Source organism: Vidua macroura, chromosome 15 (assembly GCF_024509145.1).
Source record: "Vidua macroura isolate BioBank_ID:100142 chromosome 15, ASM2450914v1, whole genome shotgun sequence".
NCBI classification, from domain to species: Eukaryota; Metazoa; Chordata; class Aves; order Passeriformes; family Viduidae; genus Vidua; species Vidua macroura.
This window is the reverse complement of record NC_071585.1, coordinates 8,958,321-8,978,941: the sequence shown is the minus strand read 5'-3', so window position 1 is coordinate 8,978,941 and position 20,621 is coordinate 8,958,321. Positions and strand designations below refer to the sequence as shown.

Genomic DNA, 20,621 nt, shown 5'->3' with positions numbered 1-20,621 from the left:
GCGGGGCGGGACGGGCTGCGAGCGGGGTCCTCCTCCCCCGTACTTCGCGTCTCGCACCGTGGACGTGCCGCCCGTGGGGTGGGATGGGGCGGACGCGGCTGCCGGCGCGGGGGCCGCGGTGCCGCAGTGCTCGCCCGGCGGGGCCGCCGTCGGTGGCCGCGGGTCCCGCTGCGGGTCCCGGCGCGGTCGCGCGTGGGGCGGGCGGTTCGCGGGTTGGCCGCTGGGTGGCGCCGGGGGCCGGCGGTGGCCGCGCGGGATGCTCCGGGGAGCGGGACCGGCCGCGCTGCCCAGCGCAGCGCCACGAACGGATGCCCTGGGACTCCTCTGCCCGGCACCTCCGAGCAAAGCTGTTCTGGAACGTTTCGTAGGGGCAGCTTTGAAAACCGAGGCGAAATCTCTGCGAGGTTCAGGAGTTTCTTGGTAGTCCTGCGTCCTTGTTGGATTGGTGCTCCCCAGATTTATTCTGGAGCATTGAAGTGTCTTGGAGAATTTAAATGAAATGAAATCTAATCAGATTTACTAAATGAAATTTAATCGAATTAAATATTTTTAAGTCGCTTTTGCTCACATGAAAAGTCCGGTTTGTACTTAAACATCACAGCTGATTCCAATGAGTTCTTAATGTACCCAAACTTTAAGTATTTAACTGCAGACAGCTGACCGAATAATTATTTGGTTTCATTATGTCTTGCCAAAACTATTGGCTTTTCTACTTAATTTTGTAGCTTAGTTCTGTAGCACTTAACAAGAAGTTATGGATGTCAAAATTATTTTGCCAGCAATGGGAACGCTGTTTAGATAAGGCTGGAGCAATTGGAAGGGTTGATGGCAGGAACTAAGGACCAGATTCTTATCTGGTTTTAATAGCGTCAGTTTGAATAGAGGTAATAGTTATGTCCAAATGCTTTCTTTTTGCTATAGCAACAGTAAGAACTTCAAGTAATTAAGTTCAGCCTCTTTCTGATGTGAAGCTTATTAGAAATTATTGAAAGCTATTGCAAACCAGTAATTTCTCAAATAAGCTGCAATTTAAGTAGCCCTGAAACAAAACCAATAACTGCTTTTGGTAAATTTTTTAATCTCATTGTGGTCACAGTAATTGAATTTGTAACACTTTTGTGTTGCAGAGGAAAAAGTTGTGGGATCGCTGCAGGATCTGGTTGTTGTATTTCACAGAAATGCTTTAAACAGTTTGTGCTGTTCTCCACTCAAAAGGCCAAGGTGCTTGGTCCCTGTTGTTTTTCAAGGTGACCCTTTTTGCTTGAGTAGCTCCCAAGCCAGTTCCTGAAGACCTGTGCTTGTCTTTGGCTGGCATCTGCTTGCTGTTTTTCCACTGGAGACATTGCAGCCATTAACTTTAACTTCGAGGCTCTCCCTGCGTGTTAGTGCCTGCCCAGACCCATCTGGCCTTGGGCTGGGTGTTTTGCTGTTGCCGTCGTGTTTGAGCTGCTTCAGATGACAGTGCACAGCCTGGTGCTGCTGTACTTGTGGCGTGATTCTTGCTAGAGCACTGCCAGCTGCAAGGAAAGCTGGAAGGGTGCTCTAGCTCAGAGGAGAAAACCACAACCTTCAGGTAAACTTTCTGGCTTTGCATAGTATATTCTTTATCACAAGGGCCAATATTTATTCTTTGAGCACAACTGCTTGTTTTATGCAGACATTTCCATAGGCAAGCTTTGATTTCTCTGGACAGTGATCTCCATACAAGCTCAAATCCAGCAAATCTGCCCCTCCCTCGAGCAAGGATGGGAAATGGATAGTAAAACTTGCCTGAGCTTACAGTGGTGATCTGGATCTATTCAATCAATTTGAGTTTTTCTGTTGACTTCAGGGAACTTTGAACCTGCAATCTGAGAGCTGTATTGTATGGTGTAGCTGCAGACCGGGTTCTGCAAGGAGCCTTCCCTTTAGCTCAGGGTAAGGCAGTGCTGAGCTCTGGTTTAGGATGCCAAGTGACATGAAAATGCTGTGTGACTCCAGAGTAAGCTCTTGGTTGATATTTATGGTACATATTTGTTGCTTGATTGAGGCTATTAAGATATATAATGTGTATTAATGCGTCCTCCTCTTACTGTGACTGAGAGCAATTAGTGTGCTGTCAGCATGCAATAAAAATAAGCAATTTCTAAACTGACTAAAGATGTTCTAGAAATTCTATTTATAAAGCAACCAGCTTTTCTATCAGGTAGTCTGCCCTTTCTGTTTCATCGGTGTTACAGATCCTTCATGCTTTCTGTCAGTTGTTTACTAAATATACATTAAACTAGTGATTTCCCTGTTTTGCTCTAGGATTGTAATTTCAAGCAAGATATGATTCAGAGGTCTCTAGAACTGCTATGTTATTTGTTGTGATGGCATCAACTGAGCACACAAAATACTTCTATTATAGGAAAAAAAAACCCAAACCCCTGTGAGAAACAATGTTGCTGTGCAAGAGCAATTCATAAAGTAACAATGTACTTGTCTCTTATTGATGTAGTGACTTTGGTTTATTAAATATTTATTTGTAGCCTCAGTAACGTTACATCGGAGGTTCATAATTGGAATTTAGAAAGACTAATAAATTTTGATTTCATCCTGAATGCTCTCCATTCAGTGTGTTTACATTAGTGCCAAGAAAAGGCATTGCCTGAGCTCTGTGGGTGCTGTACGCTGTGCTTAATCTAGTGATGGGGTATCTTTGAGCAAACAAAGTACCTGAGACTGTCATTGCTGGTGTAAATAGTCACGGCTCCAAAATTAGGAGTGATGCACCAAGGCTTGGATATACCCTATGGCAAATACATGGCATGAAAACACTGTAAAATGAGTCTTGTCAAGACAAGGTATGTCGTGGTGAGTTAATTCAGCTTGGCTCAATTTTGCCATTAGCAGGTAACCCTCCTTGTTGATGTGTATGGCTCAAGCCAGGCAGCAGCCTGTCCCTCATCCTGTAGAAATTCCATCACTTCATTAAGGGTCCTTATGCTTCATTAATGGGTCCATTTTAGCCTTCCTCAGCCATCTCAGAAATGGCTTCAGGCCTGAATATTCCTTTGGTATTTTAATTGTAGAAAGTAATGACACAATCTTGTGTTGTGTTATTGTTGTAGAGGAAGCACAGCTCCTGGATGAGCTTCCAGGGCACCAGTGCAGGGTTGTGGTGTGTGAAACACAGGAGTTCCGTCTGACACCAGTTTGAGTAACTGCACTGGTGTTCTTTCCAAATGCATTAAAAAAACTACACAAGACAAGACCACCGCTCAAAATGCATGCAGATTTAGTGGGGATTCTTCCAGTTGCCCACAGATGATGTGGGGCTGTGGTAGGCTTTTGCCAGGGAAATGGTGCTGCTCTTGAGTGGAGTGAGTGTGGGAGGGATTGGAAATGTCTCTGCTTGGGACACAGGAATATGAGTGCAGAAATCAGACCCAGGTGGGACTCACCTCTGTCATGGTTGGAGAAACACAGGCAGGTATCCTCATCGGGAGGATAAATGAATGTCCCTGTGTGCTGGTGTCAGCTGTCAGCCCTGGCTCGCCTGATCGTAGCCAAGGGGGTTGCCAGTGGCTGTATCTGCTCAAGGCAATGTCCCCCTCTAAGTCAGAGGGGAATAATGATATTATTTTCTGTCTCATTGCTGGGAGCCTCCAGCGGTCAGAGAAGCAAAGGTATGTGTCTGGCATTTTCCTGAAAATCTGCTGAGGGTGCAGGTGTGAGTCTCTGACTGTGAGTGACCCTGTACTGCTGGAGAAGGGATAAAAATCACCCTTTGGCTTCTGCAGTACCACAAAACCATGTTTAGATGTGGTTTGCTTCTGGCCACAGTAGTTACAGAAATCACAGGACTCTGGTTCTGCAGGTGCTGTGTGGCAGCAGGCTGGGAACAGCATGTCCTGAGGAAGATAGTTTTGGGATAAAACTACTGCAATATGGGAATTCATTGCCGATACACTGGAGCCTGCAGAGCTCTGTAGGCACCGAGTGTGGATGGACACTGTCAGCTGAAGCCTCTGTTACCAAACCTGAGCTGGGTTTTTTTTCATAAGATGAATGTTCTATAACTGTTATCATTTTTTTTTTTTTTAACAGATTTGAAATGATGACATCAAGGAGCTTTTGGTGCTCTCTTGTACTGCTGGGGGTTTTCCCACTGGTCACAAGGGGATGGATGGATGTGGACCAGAGCAGAAGCCTGCATTCGGATGCGGGGAGGTTGCATCAAGAGGTACTGTACACCTGCTGCTGCTGCAGCCACAGCTCTTGGGTTTCTGTTCTGGGGCTGTGGTCAGGCTCTCCATATTGTACACAGAAAACAAGTGTGGGCTTATCTGTGTATATTTGTATTAAACACCTCCCAAGGAGGTCAGTGAAAAGCAGTGAAACAGAAACTCTTACCCTTATTGGGTATATTGACATCATCTCAAAGTGAAATTATGCACCTGGCTGTTGTGGAGATGCTATCTTTGCCCCAGAGACTTTACAGTGTGTCGTGTCCTGGGGCTGCTGACAACAGTGAAACTAAATTTAACAAGCAAACCGTCCTGGCTCTTCACTTGGGTCAGTGGACATTTAGGTGAAAACTAATAAAAGCTCTTTTGAAGGAAAACTGAGCCATAGGTGGTTCTGAGAGAATCAGCAAAATTACTGCCAAAGTGTTTCCCTCCAGACTTACTGCTGTGACACCTTTCTGAAGCACAGAGGAATAGAAAAGGGAGCCGGGAGCAGTGACTGTAGCGAGCAGTGATCTCCTTCCACCCCAGGGCCCATCTTGCTGCAGCACTGGGACTGGGGCAGGGCAGCACTGCCTCCTCAGTGCTCAGTCCTGGGCTCAGGGTGTGCAGAAGCAGCTGAGCCTGTTTCCAGTGCTGAAGGTGACAGTGCTGGCTGCTGTACAGGGGTGTGGATGGAGCAGTCCCTGTCCCAGCAGTGTTGGAGCAGCTGTCCCAGTGGGATGCTGGATTTCTGAGCCAGTGCTCAGCACTGCTTGTGGCACAGATGTACACTCAGATTTTCACAAGTCTGAGGCTGAGACGTGTGAATAAAGCCACAAAAATCTAGCACTGTGACTTTGTTGAGCTGTACATGATGAATGAATGCTGGAACAATTTTAGCTATTTAATTAGTTCCTGTATGTTCCCTAAATGGTTGCTCAAATGTCTGAAAGTGGGAGATGGTGCAGAAGGACAGGAAAAGGACACTTGGCTATTTTTTAGCTGCCATTGCCTTGAACACTTGTGTGCTGGCAGACACATCAGTCAGTGCCAGGCTAATGATAAGCCCTTGATGGATTCATGTTGCAATTGGATCTGTTTAAGCCTCGGGATTTGGTTGTAGTTGGAGGATCCCATTTCTCCCAGTCACATTCTGTCTACAAATACCCAGTTATCTGCATTATAGTTTAAGCCAATTAAAAAAGTGCTGCTTAGCAGGGCTCAAAAGTAATTTCAATGGTGTTGGATGTTCTACAGCTGTGAGGTGTGTTTCAGGTGTATTTTGTCCTTGAGGTATCCAACCTCTGTTCTGTAAAAGTGAAGAACAACAGCTTGCTTCCACACCTCCACTGTTATTTTGCTGCTGTGTAGGCTCAGGTAGTACACTGGCACTTCGTTAAACCTGTTCTTACAGAATCTCTGATCAATTTTGCTTTTTTATTTAAAAATATTAAATATTTTGCATGCTTGTGCAGTTAAAAGTCTCGTTCTTTACTGATTCACATTAGTTTTGATTTTTTTTAAGAGTTGCTCTGAGGAATTAAATTCGTTACTCAATTTACTTTAACATAAATCATAGAATTATTATATTACTTGAAAGACACTAATTCATTTGATCTTTCTCTAAAGACCATAATGTTATTGTACCAATTACTTGATTTTGCTTGAGGTGGAAGGATCTCCGCTAAAAATGTATTTGCTCAGGTTTGCACAGAATTTAACAAGTGTGAATATTAAAATTATGAATGTGCAAAGAATGCAGTTAAAATAGATTCAAGAAATGTAAGTTATAAATCAGATTTTTGAAAAAAGTATCTGTTCAGAAAACTTGTTTCCACAAGAAATAGTGTTTTTACAGTGTGGCACCAAACACCAAAATTAATCTGCAAACTCTGAGCATAGCTTTCAGGTAGGTCAGTGAAACTGAGATAATCACCTTTTGAGATAAACAGCAGTTACTTTCTCTTGCAGAAAATAGTTTATTCATAATACCTTTCTAATAATAAGTCACCTGAAATCCTTTTCTAGCATTATAGGGCTTTGTTCAATTTTGAGCTCCTTATCCAAGAGAAGCTTGTTAGGTTCCAAATTTTATGATTTGATTAATACATAGATCCATTAACATGCATTTAAAAAATATTGAATCACAACTAGAAATGCTCCTAGCAAGTCCCTAAAACTGCTTTAAAAATGAGTAAAATGTTAATTTACAGGTCAAATAATTTTGAAGTCTGCTCTGATGGAAAATTCCTGTGAACCTCATCAAAGCAAATATGTGGGTATGGGTCACTGACCTTCACTAATACTTGTTCTGATCTACATAGGAACAAGTTTACTGAATCAAAAATATTGCTTAATTTATGTTCAGATTGCTAAATCAATTTCTTCATGGTATGTGGTAGAATTATTGCAGCTGTGCTTTGAATTTATTAAAGAAAATAAGACTACAAGGCTTTCTGATCAGAAACCAACCCTCTAATATAACAATGGTGTGTGTTTTTCTTGATGCACAGCCTTTCACCCCTCAAGTTTATAGGGTGTTCCTGAGAAGAGGTTTCTTTTACTGGAATATTTTTAGTCCTGATTAGAATAGTTAATAAATATGTATATGCAGTATGAAATTCCAGTTTCACTGAAAGAGCTAAAATAGAAAACCTAATTAAACAAAAGGACAACATTAATGTTTCACTGGAAAGCTGCAACATCCCTGGTTTGTATTAATTTTGGAGACTACTACTGTGTTGTGTGAAATGTCTCATAGGCTGATTCCAGCGGTTGCTGGAAAGTTCTTGAAGCTTCTGGGCACTGCATATGGACTTGGGTGAAGCTTCTCAGGGTTGAACTCTGATGGAACTAAATCCTATTGAGTGGAATATATGCCAAAATATCAGATATATAGTGCTCACTTCTCTGGGGTGTTGTTTTTGGACAAGTTTTTGCCTCTGCCTTCAGCAAGTCTGATTGCATGTTCAAGTTGGATGTTCTAGAGGTGACTACAATTCATGGGCAGCTCTGTGCTGGCTCAGAAGGGCTTTGGGTGGTCCATGATACACCAGGTGATGTGATCTGGGGTCACCTCTTCCTTCTAGAAAGGAATTCTCAAAAAATGTAGCTTTCTGAGTCATTGCCACTGGTAGTGAAGAGAGTTTCCAGTAGGAGCAGAAAAGAGACAAACAATCTGGATCTGAAATAACCCTGGAGTTTGGGTTTGGATAAGAACTTGGCCAGGAGGTTCTGATGGAAAGCCAACAATGCTATTCTGCTCAATCTCTACTAGGTAATCCACACTAGTAGCTCAGGCTGATTTTTTCTGCTTCCTGGGGTATTTTGCAAAGTATCTTATTAAATACTGAAATTTGACAGCCAGCTTCTTCCATTCCCTGCTTTCTCTGTGAGAGGCTAATTTCCTGTGCATGCTGAAGCCAAGCTGGTTTTGCCATGGTTCTTGGGGCAGACCTTGCATCTCCTTTTGTGAACCTAAAATGAGCAGAGCAGTGCTGCAGGTCTTCATCAGCCCTTCCAGGAGCAGAGCTCCTCTAACACAAGTTATCACAGAGCTGCATTTTGGAAATTTAAATTCTGTGTTATGTTTTCTGGGGCACTGCTGGTGGGTAGCTTGAATAATATTGTCCTAGCTTGGTAGTGTGAAAGTGGAGAACAATCCTGTGTTGTGGTACATGGAGAGTTTTGTGCTGCATTTTTAAGTATTTGGATGTCACCAAGCTCCTGAGCAGTGACAGTGAAAGCTGGCAGGCGTTCTGTGTTCTGTGAAGGGCTACAGAACCATAACTGCTCTGTGGTTTCTAGAAATACTTAATTGCTTTAATTTGCCTTTCATGCCATGCTATTTTTGCCACCCATCCTCCTACTTAAGAAGTCTCAGGAACCCATGCACAGCCCCCCACGCTCCTGTGGGGAGAAGAGCTGTGTCCCTGGGGAAGCTGCCCTGCACAGAGCTCACAGGTGATGCTCCATGTGCTCATTTTTCAAGGCACCATAACTTTCTTCTTGCTGGCATTTGGCAGGTATTGGCTCTGTTGGCTATCCATTGTTTTTGTTCGTTAATTATTACTTGAAGGAGAACATAGATTCCTATACCTGGAAGTGTTCAAGGTTGGATGGGGCTCTGTGCAGCCTGGTCTAGTGGAAGATGTTCCTGCCCCTGGCAGGGGGTTGGAATTGAATGATCTTTAAGGTCCCTTTGAATTCAAACCATTCTGTGATTCTATGGGCACCTGAACTGCTCAAAATCTCCAAGTATAAATGTACAGCAAACAGATGGATCAAACCAGCCCTTCAGTGCCCTCATGCCCAGAATAAAGCCTTTTTCTCTGGAGTCCACTCACAAGCCTCAACTGTGCTTGTCTAAGGGTATCAATTATTGCTGATATTTCTAGTTATATTCAGATTCTTAAATGTTGCATCACCTACTGCTGCATCTGAAGATGACAGTAGGTTATTCTGGGCAGCATAGGGGTGATTTTGGGCTCATTCCTCCAGAAGAGTCATGTTTCCTAATCTGACAGACTAGGAAGGGATTTTTTTCTGAGGCACGGTAAAAAATTGCAAAGGCTCTCCTTTGATAATAGTTTTTTGCTTCTAGTTCAAATACAGACACAATTTCAGAGGATGAGCTTGGAATAAACCAGGCACAGTGTATAAATTTTCAATTGAAGATCTAATATCCTGGTATTTATTTTAACTGTTAATAATAGTAATGTATTATCTACCATTTGAGTGTTCTTCCTGCTTTTCAGTTTGGAGAAAGGAAGAAAGAATCAGATTTGAATTTAAATCTACACTGTGCTACAGCCTGCTGCTGCTTCAAGCATTAATGAAAGTACAGGGAGACAAGACTTAAGTTTATTTTTCTATCACTTTGGTATGTAGTGATAATTCACTCCTTGTTACCTACATTTATGTAGTATCTCTAACAAGCAGTAATTGCTTTTTTGTAGAGCATCCTAAATCTTAACAGGTATCTTATCCCTGTGGAGATGAGAAGCTTTTGCTCTGAGTGCTGGTTACCTGAGCATCTGCAGCTCAAGATCCTGTGGAATGTTTTGATAATATTTTTATTAGGCATGTTGAGGTCCTTCCTCTGCATCCTCAACCTCCCTCTCCACTTTCTTCTGTGTACTCAGAGGGCTTAATAAATGCTGTATCTTACGGGATGCTCTTGTACTTGAAGTATTAGAAAATGTGAAAAATTTGGAACAAGGCAGGTGCTGTACACTTGAGTAACAGCAGAAAATGGGAAGAATTTTGGTTTACATGAGTGGCTCAATAGTGAGTGTCAAGATGCATCTAAAGCACGATCTGAAGACGAAACCCACTTGTTTGCAGTCTCTTACAGAACAGAAATCCTGTTTCCTTTATGTTTTTTTAAACTTCTGGTAGGTTCCAGTGTGTGATAGCTCCTGGTGGTCTTGCACTTGCCCAGTTTCCTGGGGGCTGTCACCTTCCAGCCAAGAGAACTGGCCCCCTGCTGCTGCATGGAGCAGTTTGTGGTGCATTGGATGTTAATGGCCTTGAATTTTGGGCACTTGGATGCTGTCTCTGGGAGCAGAGGGATGTGGGCTTGTGGTGCCTGGCTCTGTGCTAAGCTGTGGCACTCACTGACTGCAGGAATCAAATTTCAGGAAGTTTTTCTCATGTCACAGTTGAGCAACTGTGAAAAATCATACTGAGATGGGAAAATGCTGGTATGATTCTGAAGAAGAGAATGAGACCAGAGTAAATCATGTTGCAAAAATAAAAGGAATGAAGGCAATCTTAACTCTGTTATGATGTGACAGAGGGTTAAACTTTCTGATAATCTGTTCAGAAGCCACTCAGCCTTAAAAGACTAAATGTTGAGCAATTTTTTTTTTCTAATTGTAGCATATTCTCCCTTTGAAACAAAGGTTGTAGCATTAGTTTTTAAAGGAAGACAGTTTTAATTGAAGTACTTTTGACCACCAAGCAGGGGAATTCTTAGTTTTTAGATTAGAAAGAGTATAACCACAAATCTGGGGTTTCTAAAAACTGCTATCCCATGAGCTTCCCCATTGCAAGGTGGAAATTTATGGAGCTATACCAGGGTTTCTCATCTGGAGTCCAGAACTAATAGTGAGTAAAATCAGAGATGCAGTAATTATCTCAATTAGCTACCGTATGGATGAGCAGATGATACTGTGTGATGTGAGACATCAGAGTTCCTCTGTATTCATACCAGACAGTACAAATCTAAATTGCCAGTGTCTGTACTGATAGCAAGTTTTCTCCAAACAGTAGCATGTGATCTATTTTTTCTTCATGTCTGATCACAAAAAAAAAAAAAGGGAGAAAATTCTGATTGTCAAACTAAGCTGTGTATGAGTCATATACTGTGCTGATACTCCAGTCCCTGTGCAGAGTGTCCCACCAGCCCTGCACTGAGTGTCATTTCACAGAATGGTTTGGGTTTGGGTCAGAACTCGTCTAATTCTATCCCCCTACACCTTTCACTATTCCAGGTTGCTCCAAGCCCCTTCCAACCTGGCCTTGAACACTTCCAGGGATGGGGCAGCCACAGCTTCTCTGGGCACCCTTTGCCAGGGCCTCACCACCCTCACAGGGAGGAATTTATTCCTAAATATCTGATCTAAATCTATCTTCTTTACATGACTCCTCACTGGAGAGAAGGAGGAGAAGGCTCTGAAGGGAGGAAAAAAATCCATGGCATGGTAATCTATTAATAGGATCAGCCACTTCTTTATTAATTTGCTAAATGAGTTAGGACTGTATATTTAGAAATTGTACAGCAGTTAGGCTGATCCTGAGAGCAGGTCCCTGGAGACCAGGAGTGTGCAGAGGTAACATCTGATTTATTGCGAGACCCAGCATGAGCCCAGCTGCAGGGACTGGGTTTGATTTATCTGCTTGCACTGCCTTGTCTCCCACAAAGGGTCTGGTAAGGCCAGCAATGCAGGGAACTTGTGGATCTGGGGTGTTACCTGTTCTTCTGCATCTCTTCTTCTGCTGCATTAATTGTTTTAGTGTTTTTTGCTGCTGGCTGTGGGTTTTGGAGGTTTTTTTTTAAGTTTTGGTGTTTTTTTTGCCAAGTCCCCTATATTAAATTTTGGTTATAAAAAGGGATGCCATTTTACAAAATCTAAATCAGTATTAAAGGGCAAGAGACTGAAATCATTGCAAGGTTATCCGATGGATTATTGTGCTTGAGGGCAGTTGCTATCCCCTTGGTGTCTGCTTTGGTGATCCATGCTCAGCATCATTTCCTACTGGGATCAGAGGCCAGTAACAAACAGGGATGGGAAATGCACAGCCACGTGAAAGTCCCTCAGTACTGAATTCATCCCAGGAAGTGTTCAAGGCCAGGTTGAACAGACCTAGTGGAAGGTGTCTCTGCCTGTGGCAGGGGGTTTGGAACAAGATGATCTTTATTGTTCCTCCCAACCCAAACCATTCTGTGATTCTATACAAAACAACCCCAAAGTGGTTTTGCTGCTTGCATCCATTGCTAATGACCACTGGAAAACCTGTTTGTAGCACACTGGCTACCAAGCACTGTTTTGTGTTGTGTATTCCCTCTGTGTTGTATTTTAACTCTGCACAATGAAGTTCCCAATGCTCTGTGTTTGTTATGAATGAAATCTGACAGAAAAGGGCTTTGTGCAAACCAGTTGTTAAATGGCATCAGGTTCACACAGGTGCTGGTACAACACGCTGCAGCTACAGGGGAGTGAAGCAGTGTGACAGCAGGTACTGAGCTCTGTTTGATTTTGATTTTCACCCTTCCTAATCCAGGTAGAAATATTTATCATACTCTGGGGTGCTCAGTCTTTTAGAGATGCAGATTTTCTTTAGCTACATGTCTGGTGAAAGGCAATCCTGAAGCAAACATACTACATAGATTTCCACATAGTGATTAGGCACTTCAGATACACAACAGAAGGACCTTTCATTCTGTACGCAATTGACTAACATTAAAAGGTAGGAAATAGGTGCTAAAAGTGAGCCTTGACAAATAAAACTGTTGTATTGCACTAATGAAATGCTATTTAAAGCGGTACATGAAGAAGCTTTTTAGAAGGAATGGAAAATCCAAAACAGTTTTTTTCCTTCAAAGCAGATGATTTATGCTCTGATAAAATTAGATTTTTAGTTAAAGGAATTTGCAGTCATTAAATGGTGCCCATGAAATAAGTCTCATTTATAACCATCTGCTTTATGGCTTCTGCAGCAAAGTATTCCTCAGGCAATGCATTCAAGAACTTTGGTGTCATTTTTATCAAAATAGTTTGGTTCTCTACTGGTAACACTATTAAAATCTTTGAAACCTCTATGTGTTTTTTTTTAAGTTGAGATCAGTATCATCTTCAAGAGAAGTCTACCTGGAGCTGCTACCCTTTTGTACTGTACTTCAAGCCCTGCTGTGGCTGCCAGGCATTTTTCCATTTCCTGAAATCTTGAGCATTCTCAGTGTCATTGGAGGTTTTTCCAGGGAAGAGATGTTTTGGGAGACAAACCAAGTGCTGCTGTTTTCCCAGGAACAAGAAGTGGCGGCTTGCAGCCTGACCTGGTGTTCTCCCACTGCAGTTCCAACAAGCTTTTCTTCTGAACCCAGCATCTGGTTTTTTGGATAGTTTATATTCATCAGAGTTTACAATTATAAAGGGAACAGAATAAAAGAAGGGAAACTTTGAAGACCATCCTTTGTCTTTCATGATGTCTGTGCAGACATGGAAATAACAAAAGGGCATTTTATAAAAGTGAGATCAAACTTGGATGTTTGTTTAATAGAGCCTTGATAGTCTATTTCCTTTTGATCAATATAATAGTTGTAATTAGTTTTAGTATTTCTAAGCTTTTGAACTGCAGAGAATTCAAACAGCTTGTTAGTGTGAGGGACTCTGGGGAACTTTAAAAGTATTCTTTGCTTTTGCATATATTGCATGTACACAGGCCTAATGATAGCAGCTGTAGCTGAGGTTTTTTTTTTTATTCCCATGCCCCACCTCTCAAACTAATATTTTGAAAAGCTCAGAGAGGTCCCTGGAGTATAACTGCCTGCACAACTCAGAGCTCTGCTACATAAAGAGGATAAATGCTTTGAAGTCTGTATTAATCCTGAATGCCATTTTATGTATTGCTCAAGATCACTGAGGTGGTATCCTACAGGGAATAATGACAGTATTTTTATAAGCAAATACCCTTTTTTTTTTATTATCCCCTTCAGCTGACTTGAAGGCTGCCAAGGAGACCGTTTCTGGTATTCTGATTCTTCTCTGATGTGCTGGAAGCTTTGTTTTGAGGAAGGCAGCTTTGGTTGTGTGAAGGAAGGAGAAGCAGCATCTGCTCCCTGCACGAGTGATGACAAAGGACAGTATAAACTGTCACCGTGTTTGGGCAGGACATGGGTGATGTGAGGTGGCTCCTGGGCTGGAGGAGACCTCAGCTGTGGCTCTATCCTGCCCTGGGACTTTCCAGGAGGTTCTGGGAGGGGGCAGGAGGCAGAAAGAAGCATTTCTGTGGGCAGTCAGTGGGGACCTACAGCATGTGGTGCCCAGAGCCTTCTCTTCTCCAGGCTGAACAACCTCACCTCTCTCTCTGCCTGTCTCCACAACAGGGGTACTCCAGATGATCTTCCATTCCACTAGTTCTAATACTGGCTGCAAGAAGTAACTCAAATGATGGAAATTTGGACGTATTTGTAATTAACCCATAAATAGTGTTACTGCGTGGAATTAAATATTTATTCCTCTGAAGTCTCAGCATTAGTATAAGCAGATGGTGTTGCCTGGGAATGCAATACCTTTTGAAACAGTGTTGTTTTAAAGCCAGTTTCTATATTAGAGATGGTTGTGATGATTTGCAAAAAAATGATATGCAAAAGTAACATGTAGGTGTGCATGGATTGAAGTGAGCACCTAGCTTTCAGCATGAGTAGTCCAGTAGCTTTGAAATTATTCAGATATTTGAAGAAGTCTCTGCTAAAAATATCTGTAATGGCTCCTCCTTCCTCAACCCCAAATCTTTGGTGTAGTAATAATAAACCTCCTAACTGCTCCCTTTTAACATAAATAGAGGGGAAAATCCATTTTCAAGACAAATGTTGTGCTTTACAATGTAATTTATCACACAGTGATGAGTCATTTTAGGTGTTATATTTATCCATTAAATATCTGTGGACAAACTGAAATGTGTGCTTGTATTTGCTCCTCAGTTATTGTATTGAGCTTCCTAGATGCTTGCCTGGGTCAGTGACTAATCTTTTTAGGGGAGGTTGTTCATCTTGCCTTTGAAAAATTCTTGCATTTAATAAAAAACACCACAAAAAAATTCTCTTTTTCCTTATAGGACTCCAGAAGGTTTGAAGTTACAAGAAGAAAAGGTAGGAAAGCTGGTTTTTTTTCAGTGTGTGTGTTGGTGTTGAGTATTCTTGCAGTAACTTTTTAAAACAAGCATGAGTTCACACACTTGAAAGGTTGTGCTGCTGTGTGTTTTCCAACAGTCTGTGCCTGGTGCTTGTCTGACAGTTCTTAGTGTTGCAAATTTTAGAATTCTTTTTTCCAATTAAAAGCTGCTCTGTTAGCACAGAATTGCATGATGGTATTGGGTGTGCATGTCAAAGTTTGGGTGCTGGCACAACTTCTATGTGTAAAATTTAAAGCATTTAAATGGCTTTAAGCTGAAGGAAGATAATTTAGATCAGATATTAGGAGCCAGTTCCTCCCTGTGAGGGTGGTGGGACCCTGGCACAAGTTGCTCAGAGCAGCTGTGGCTGCCCCATCCCTGGAAAGGCCAGATTGGAGGGGGCTTGGAGCACCCTGGGATAGTGGAAGGCATGGCAGGGCATTGGAAATGGATGGATTTAAAGATCTTTACCAACCCAAAACATTCTGTGATAAACTCAAAACCTGGAGAACTTTAGGGAGAAAGAAGTGCAGACAAGGCTTTCCGTGCCTTGGCACACCACAGCTCCACCCAAAGGGGCATTGGTGCTCTGAGCTCAGCTCCTGGGGACTCTGCTGCCTCAGAAACTAATTGGCTTCTGCCAGGAGTGCCTCTTTGATGGCTCCTGGCAGCTGGGGGAGAATTGGCTATCAAAGAACTTATTCTGGTTATCATTAATTTTGATTTTGTTCAGCAGATGTTTTCTGGATCAGGCAGTTGCTTTCCTCATCTGTCTTGGTAGAATGTGGAGCAGGTGGCACTCTCCTGTTCAATGGATTAATGCATTCCCTGTTCCCTTCCAGCAGCTTCTTGAATTGTTTCAGGCATCCCGTATGTTGGGAAAAGGTTGTAACTACCAAGGTTTTACTGCATAAGCAAAGAAGGTCAGGTGCAAGGGTAACTTGTCATTTGGGCAAATCATCTCTTTTTTTTTTTTCTTTTTGTGTTTGTGTTTTTGTATTTATTTTCTTCTGTGAGGCTGAGGCAGCAGAGAGGCTTGAATTAATTAAAAATACAGCTATTACTAAAGGTGAAATCTATTTAGATGCCCACTGCACATGTATGTTTGATCAAACTTGTGCCACTCTTCACGAAGAAATCCAGTTCTGTTGAACTTCCCTCAGTCTCAAACTGAGGAGGGCTCTTGGGTGGGTCAAGGCTGCTTTGGGATGCAGGAAAGCCTCTTGGTGTTGTGGGTGTGGATGCATTTTAGCCGTGCTCTGGCTATAGTTTGTGGTGCAGTTCATTATAGGCACAGAGACTGAATCCAGTCTTGTGGATGTACCTCTAGTCCTTTTCCAGATATGAGTTCTATTTCCAAAACGTTCTTCACAGTGAAAGTAGCCAACACATGTGAGAGCTTAAAGATAGCAATTCTTGAAATTTGATTGAGTTTACAGATCGTGTGCTTGGAGAATGTTACTTCAGAGCAATAACTGAATTTGGAGGTCAGTGCCTGAAGACATCAAATATCCAAGCTAAGTGAGGCTGATTTCTCATTGCTTTCAGAGGATGGGTAAGACTTAAGTTTTATTTTGCAGAGTAAAACCATACTATTTTTTCAGAAGTGAATTCAATGTAATGGACTTTTGTTAGAAGCTTCTTAGATCCATGGCAAGAGTGAAGGGGATGGCAACTGAGGGAATTAAGATGTATAGATAAATTCAGCTTATGCCCAGCAAGGCAATATGTGGATTATCAAGTCTGTCTGAAGAACTGCAGACTCCTCAGGAGTCAAGAAAATGCTAACATGGTAAATGCCTCTTGATAACAAAAGCCTGTGGATTTGCAGAGCTACCTGGGGATTTTCAGCAATGTTTAAGTATCTTCCTCTCTGGAGTTATTCCTCAATAGTGCCTATAAAATAATTCAACTAAAGTCTCCTTCAGAAACCTGTTCAGTATTAAAATGTGCACAGAGCAGATATCATTTGGTGTCAGGAAAAAAATAACAGGAGGGTCGAATGTTTATTATGCACACAAAAGGATTTCTTCTACATCTTGTGATGTGGTATGAGGTGATTTTGATGAGGCCTTTTTCCCCCTAAAAATGGTAATTTTTGCAGATAATGTTTTTTAACTGAGGAAATGAGATGATTGGAAGAGATTGGGAGTTGGGTGTTTATCCTTGTTCTGTTCCCTTGGTAGAAATTTTGGCTTTCTCTTAAAAAACTGAAAAACTAAAAAATATCTCATAGAAACACCTACAAATGTGAGAGCTCAGCAGACTTACTCTTTATCTGCTTTTATTATCCCAAGCTTATGGATGATCCAAGATGATTAAAAAAAAGAGCTTTTGGTGAAAGGAGGGGCAATCCTAGTTTAGACTTTTCAGAATTTTTCTTTATTTTGGGATGAAAGGTTTGAATCCTTTAGATTTAAAGCAGACACTTTCCTTTCAAAGGGAACAAATCCTTGATTGTTGTTGAGCATGAAAACACTTTTTTCTTTTTTACTTGTGGGTGAGTGTAGTTAAACTGTGAGGTTTTGGTTTCCAAAGTGTCAGGATTACATATACTGGAAAAATTTTGAACCTGCTCCAAAGCCCATTACAGTCAATGAATGGTTTTCCTTTGACTTCCATGACATGAGATCAGCAGTAATTACATGATTTTTTAATTGCTGTGGTGTGGAGGAGAGATGCTTCCCTGACTGCAGCTGGCAGCCATCTCTCAGTGATATTTGGAGACTGGCTTTCTTCTCAACTGAAATGGAAATGGCTGCAGAACTGCTTTGTTCCTGGGATGCCTAACTGGTGTGCAAATATTACCCTTTTTGACTAAAAATATTTTTTTAATCAAAAAAACTCTCAATTTGGGATTTGATAAGAAGATGCAGGAATATTTTTCTAAATTCACTTGAAATTTGGCTCTGAGTTGGTCACACTTTTGACCCACTGTGGTATCTATCCATATTATGCCCATGCAATGGTAACCAGAATATGGGGTAGGGTGCCAGGTTTTGTGTTGTGCTTTGAAAACAAACGAACAAACTCCCAATCAGCCAAAAAACCTCTAAACACAAGCTCAAGAAAAACCAGCATGTGATAAACAAGGGCAGGATTTGACTACCATCCCTCTATATTGCTCTGTTGAACTAAAATCACAAGGCAAGTTTGGGCACGTTGATATTTTTTCACTATCTGAATATTTTATCTTTTCTCATTTTTGTGTTAGTTTTTCATAATTTTTCCTGCCCTTAGTGCAGAGAAAAGAGGAATGGAGCCAAAAGGGGAATAACCTGCACACTCCTTGTTGCTGTCCAGGGCAGTGTAATACTGCAGGAGAGCAGATGGGGAAGAGCAAAGCAGGAGTTGGGAGCTGGGAAAAGCAGCAGCTTGTGCAGATCATGTGGACACAGCAGGCATTTAGTGAAAAGGACAAAGAGAACAGTGAAAAGGATGAAGTGTCAGAATGGTTGGGGTTGGAAGGGACCTCAAAGCCCATCCCATTCCACCTCCTGCCATGGGCAGGGACACCTTCTGCTCTCCCAGGCTGCTCTAAACCCCATCCAGCCTGGCCTTGAACACTTCCAAGGATGGGGCAGACACAGCTTCTCTGGGCAACAAGTGCCAGTGTCTCACCACCCTCACAGGGGAGAATTTCTTCCTAAAATCTACATAGTCTGAGGAGAAGTGCCTGTGCAGGAAACTCTGAGACTGAAGGGTGTGTCTTAGATTGCAAGAAACAGGACCAAGCTTGTAGAGAGCACCTGCAGACATTAGGCTGGACAGTGGCAGGGTTTAATTTTAAAGATTGGTGACTTTTCCCTGTGCAATGAGTGTACATGAATTCCTAATACACCTGTTGCTGTGAATTACACCATACTACTTATATATGTAAAAGCCACATATATTTTTGTCTATCAAAATCCCCATGTCTGGCAGAACAGAGCCTCCAGTGGTTTCCCCAATTATTTTAATGGCAAGGACACAGGAACTAATTCTGCAACGTCTGGAGATAGCAAATGTTCCCATTTCAGTTGGCACTGTGGGGCTGAAGGATGCTGAGTACTAGAACAAATTGTCTGCTGAGTACAACTATGCCCAAGCATATGTATAGTCACATTAAGCATAAAGAGCCAGGTCTTCAGTAGATAGAAATAAGCAAAGCTGTGCTGAATTAATGGACCACCTTTGCTTTTTACCAGCTGAGACTCTAACCCAAGCACTTAAAACTTTTAATTTGTTTTTATGTTGTTCACAATCATCCGTTCAACAAATTAGTGTCAAAAGATGCTTTTGAAACCATTCAGCCAAGAAATGTTCAAGCAAATTGCTTCTGCTCTGATCATATAATCTTATTAAATGAGATGCAACTCTAGATTTATTCAGACAGATGACATCACACTGCCATAAAGATACAAACTTTAAATATCTGGTTTGAATTAAAACTTTGAATTGACACTTCTTTGAAGTTTTCACAAGCTCTGTTGTGGGTGTCCTATTTGTATATATTTATTACAGATGCACAGTCCTCATTGTCACACTGTGATTACTAATCACAATGTGGAGCAATAAATGTAGTACACCCTGAGCCTTTTCAAGTCACCAGAGTTTTATTGAAAAATCTCTGCATCAATTAGCAGTGGTAGAGGATCCAGCCAACAGCTTAAGAAATATTTCATTATTCTCCACTTGACATCAATTTTTATGTCCTACATGAAAACTGACTCATGGTTATAAAACAATAATGCCCTTCAGAAATTCTATTTACTTCATCCTTTCTTTTTGCCCACTTCAAATGTTTGCCTCTCCATGGAAGATGACAGGCACTCCAAAATTGGCAGGAGTGATAAGTTGCTCTCCTGAAATCCTTCAGGAGCACAAAGTGGTCAGCTGTAATTACTTCTGTAGTAAATCACCTATTAATTTCCCATTATGTTGGTTTTTTCCTATTACTGGAATAAAAAAAAAAAATCTACATTTTTTCCTTATGACTTGGTCAAAACCCACCAAAAATCAGTAGTTATGCCTATGTTGCTCTTTAGAAGAAGAAACTGTACCCCCAGGGTCTTGTATGTCTGGATATCCCAGTTACATCCAGATGATGCGATATGAAAGTAAATATTTGTGTGTATATGCTCTGCACACAGCTGGGTGTTCAGAAACACACTCGCTGTATTTCAGGACATTCCTCCAAAGTCTAAAGGACAGCTTTTACATTAAAAATACCTGTTTTGCTGAATTACAAGATGAAATATTTTCCACGTTTTTTATACTAGTTTTAACAATTACTCGGTCTTTACTTCAAACAAAGTTTTTTGTCTCTGCCCATCTCAGCTGCTTTATTTTCATATAAAGTTTTATTATCTCTGGCTTTGACATTCACTGACAACATATGCTTTGAAATCTGTTACTCAGGGAAGGATATTTGGGTCAAGATATTAATCTGATGTTTAGTGCCTGTGTTTCCAAGGTTATGAAACCACAGTTTCTCAGATTTTTTTGTACTTCATCCCACTTGAACAGCCTGGCCCTAGTCGGGAAGGGGCAAAGTTGTTTGCTCCCACACACCTATCAGCAGTGGTGTTTAATTATAACTTGCAATATTTTGTGCTCTAAAGTGGCAGGAATTAAATAGGGAGTAAAACCATGTGGAGGGGGAAGAACCTCAAATAATCAACACATTAGCCAGTGCTGGGCACAGCAGTAAATTAAACAGGAATGTGAATGCTCCTGGGCAGTCTTGCTATTGCTGTTCGTATTGCACGTGTGTCTGGGACGAGGAGCAGAGAATTGCAGCTTAGCCAGGGAGTTTCTGAGCAGCTCCTGAAGCAAATAGGGCTGGTCCTGGTGGTCACATTAGGCTGACAAATGACTGTTCACAGAGGTGGAATACTTCTGAAAATGTGAATGCAGCTGTGGCTTAGCCCGGCTTTGCCATAAGAATAGCAAACCCCTTGCATGCCCAGCTTCCCAACTGGTGGAAACAGAGTGGTTTTGCAGAGTTAAGGTTCCTGTAAATGGATCTATCGGTTTTTGTAGTTGAGT

The 20,621-nt window shown here is 41.7% G+C and overlaps 1 protein-coding gene across 2 annotated transcripts in view; it reads left to right on the top strand.

Moving 5' to 3' along the window:
- The window catches only part of FSTL4 (follistatin like 4), a 314,392-nt gene that overhangs the window by 104,342 nt on the left and 189,429 nt on the right, over nt 1-20,621 (top strand). For both annotated transcript variants that reach the window (XM_053991316.1, XM_053991315.1), the window contains exons 3-4: nt 4,072-4,207; nt 14,535-14,568. In XM_053991316.1, the coding sequence (XP_053847291.1) occupies nt 4,072-4,207; nt 14,535-14,568 (170 nt within the window). The remainder of the gene's footprint in view (nt 1-4,071; nt 4,208-14,534; nt 14,569-20,621) is intronic.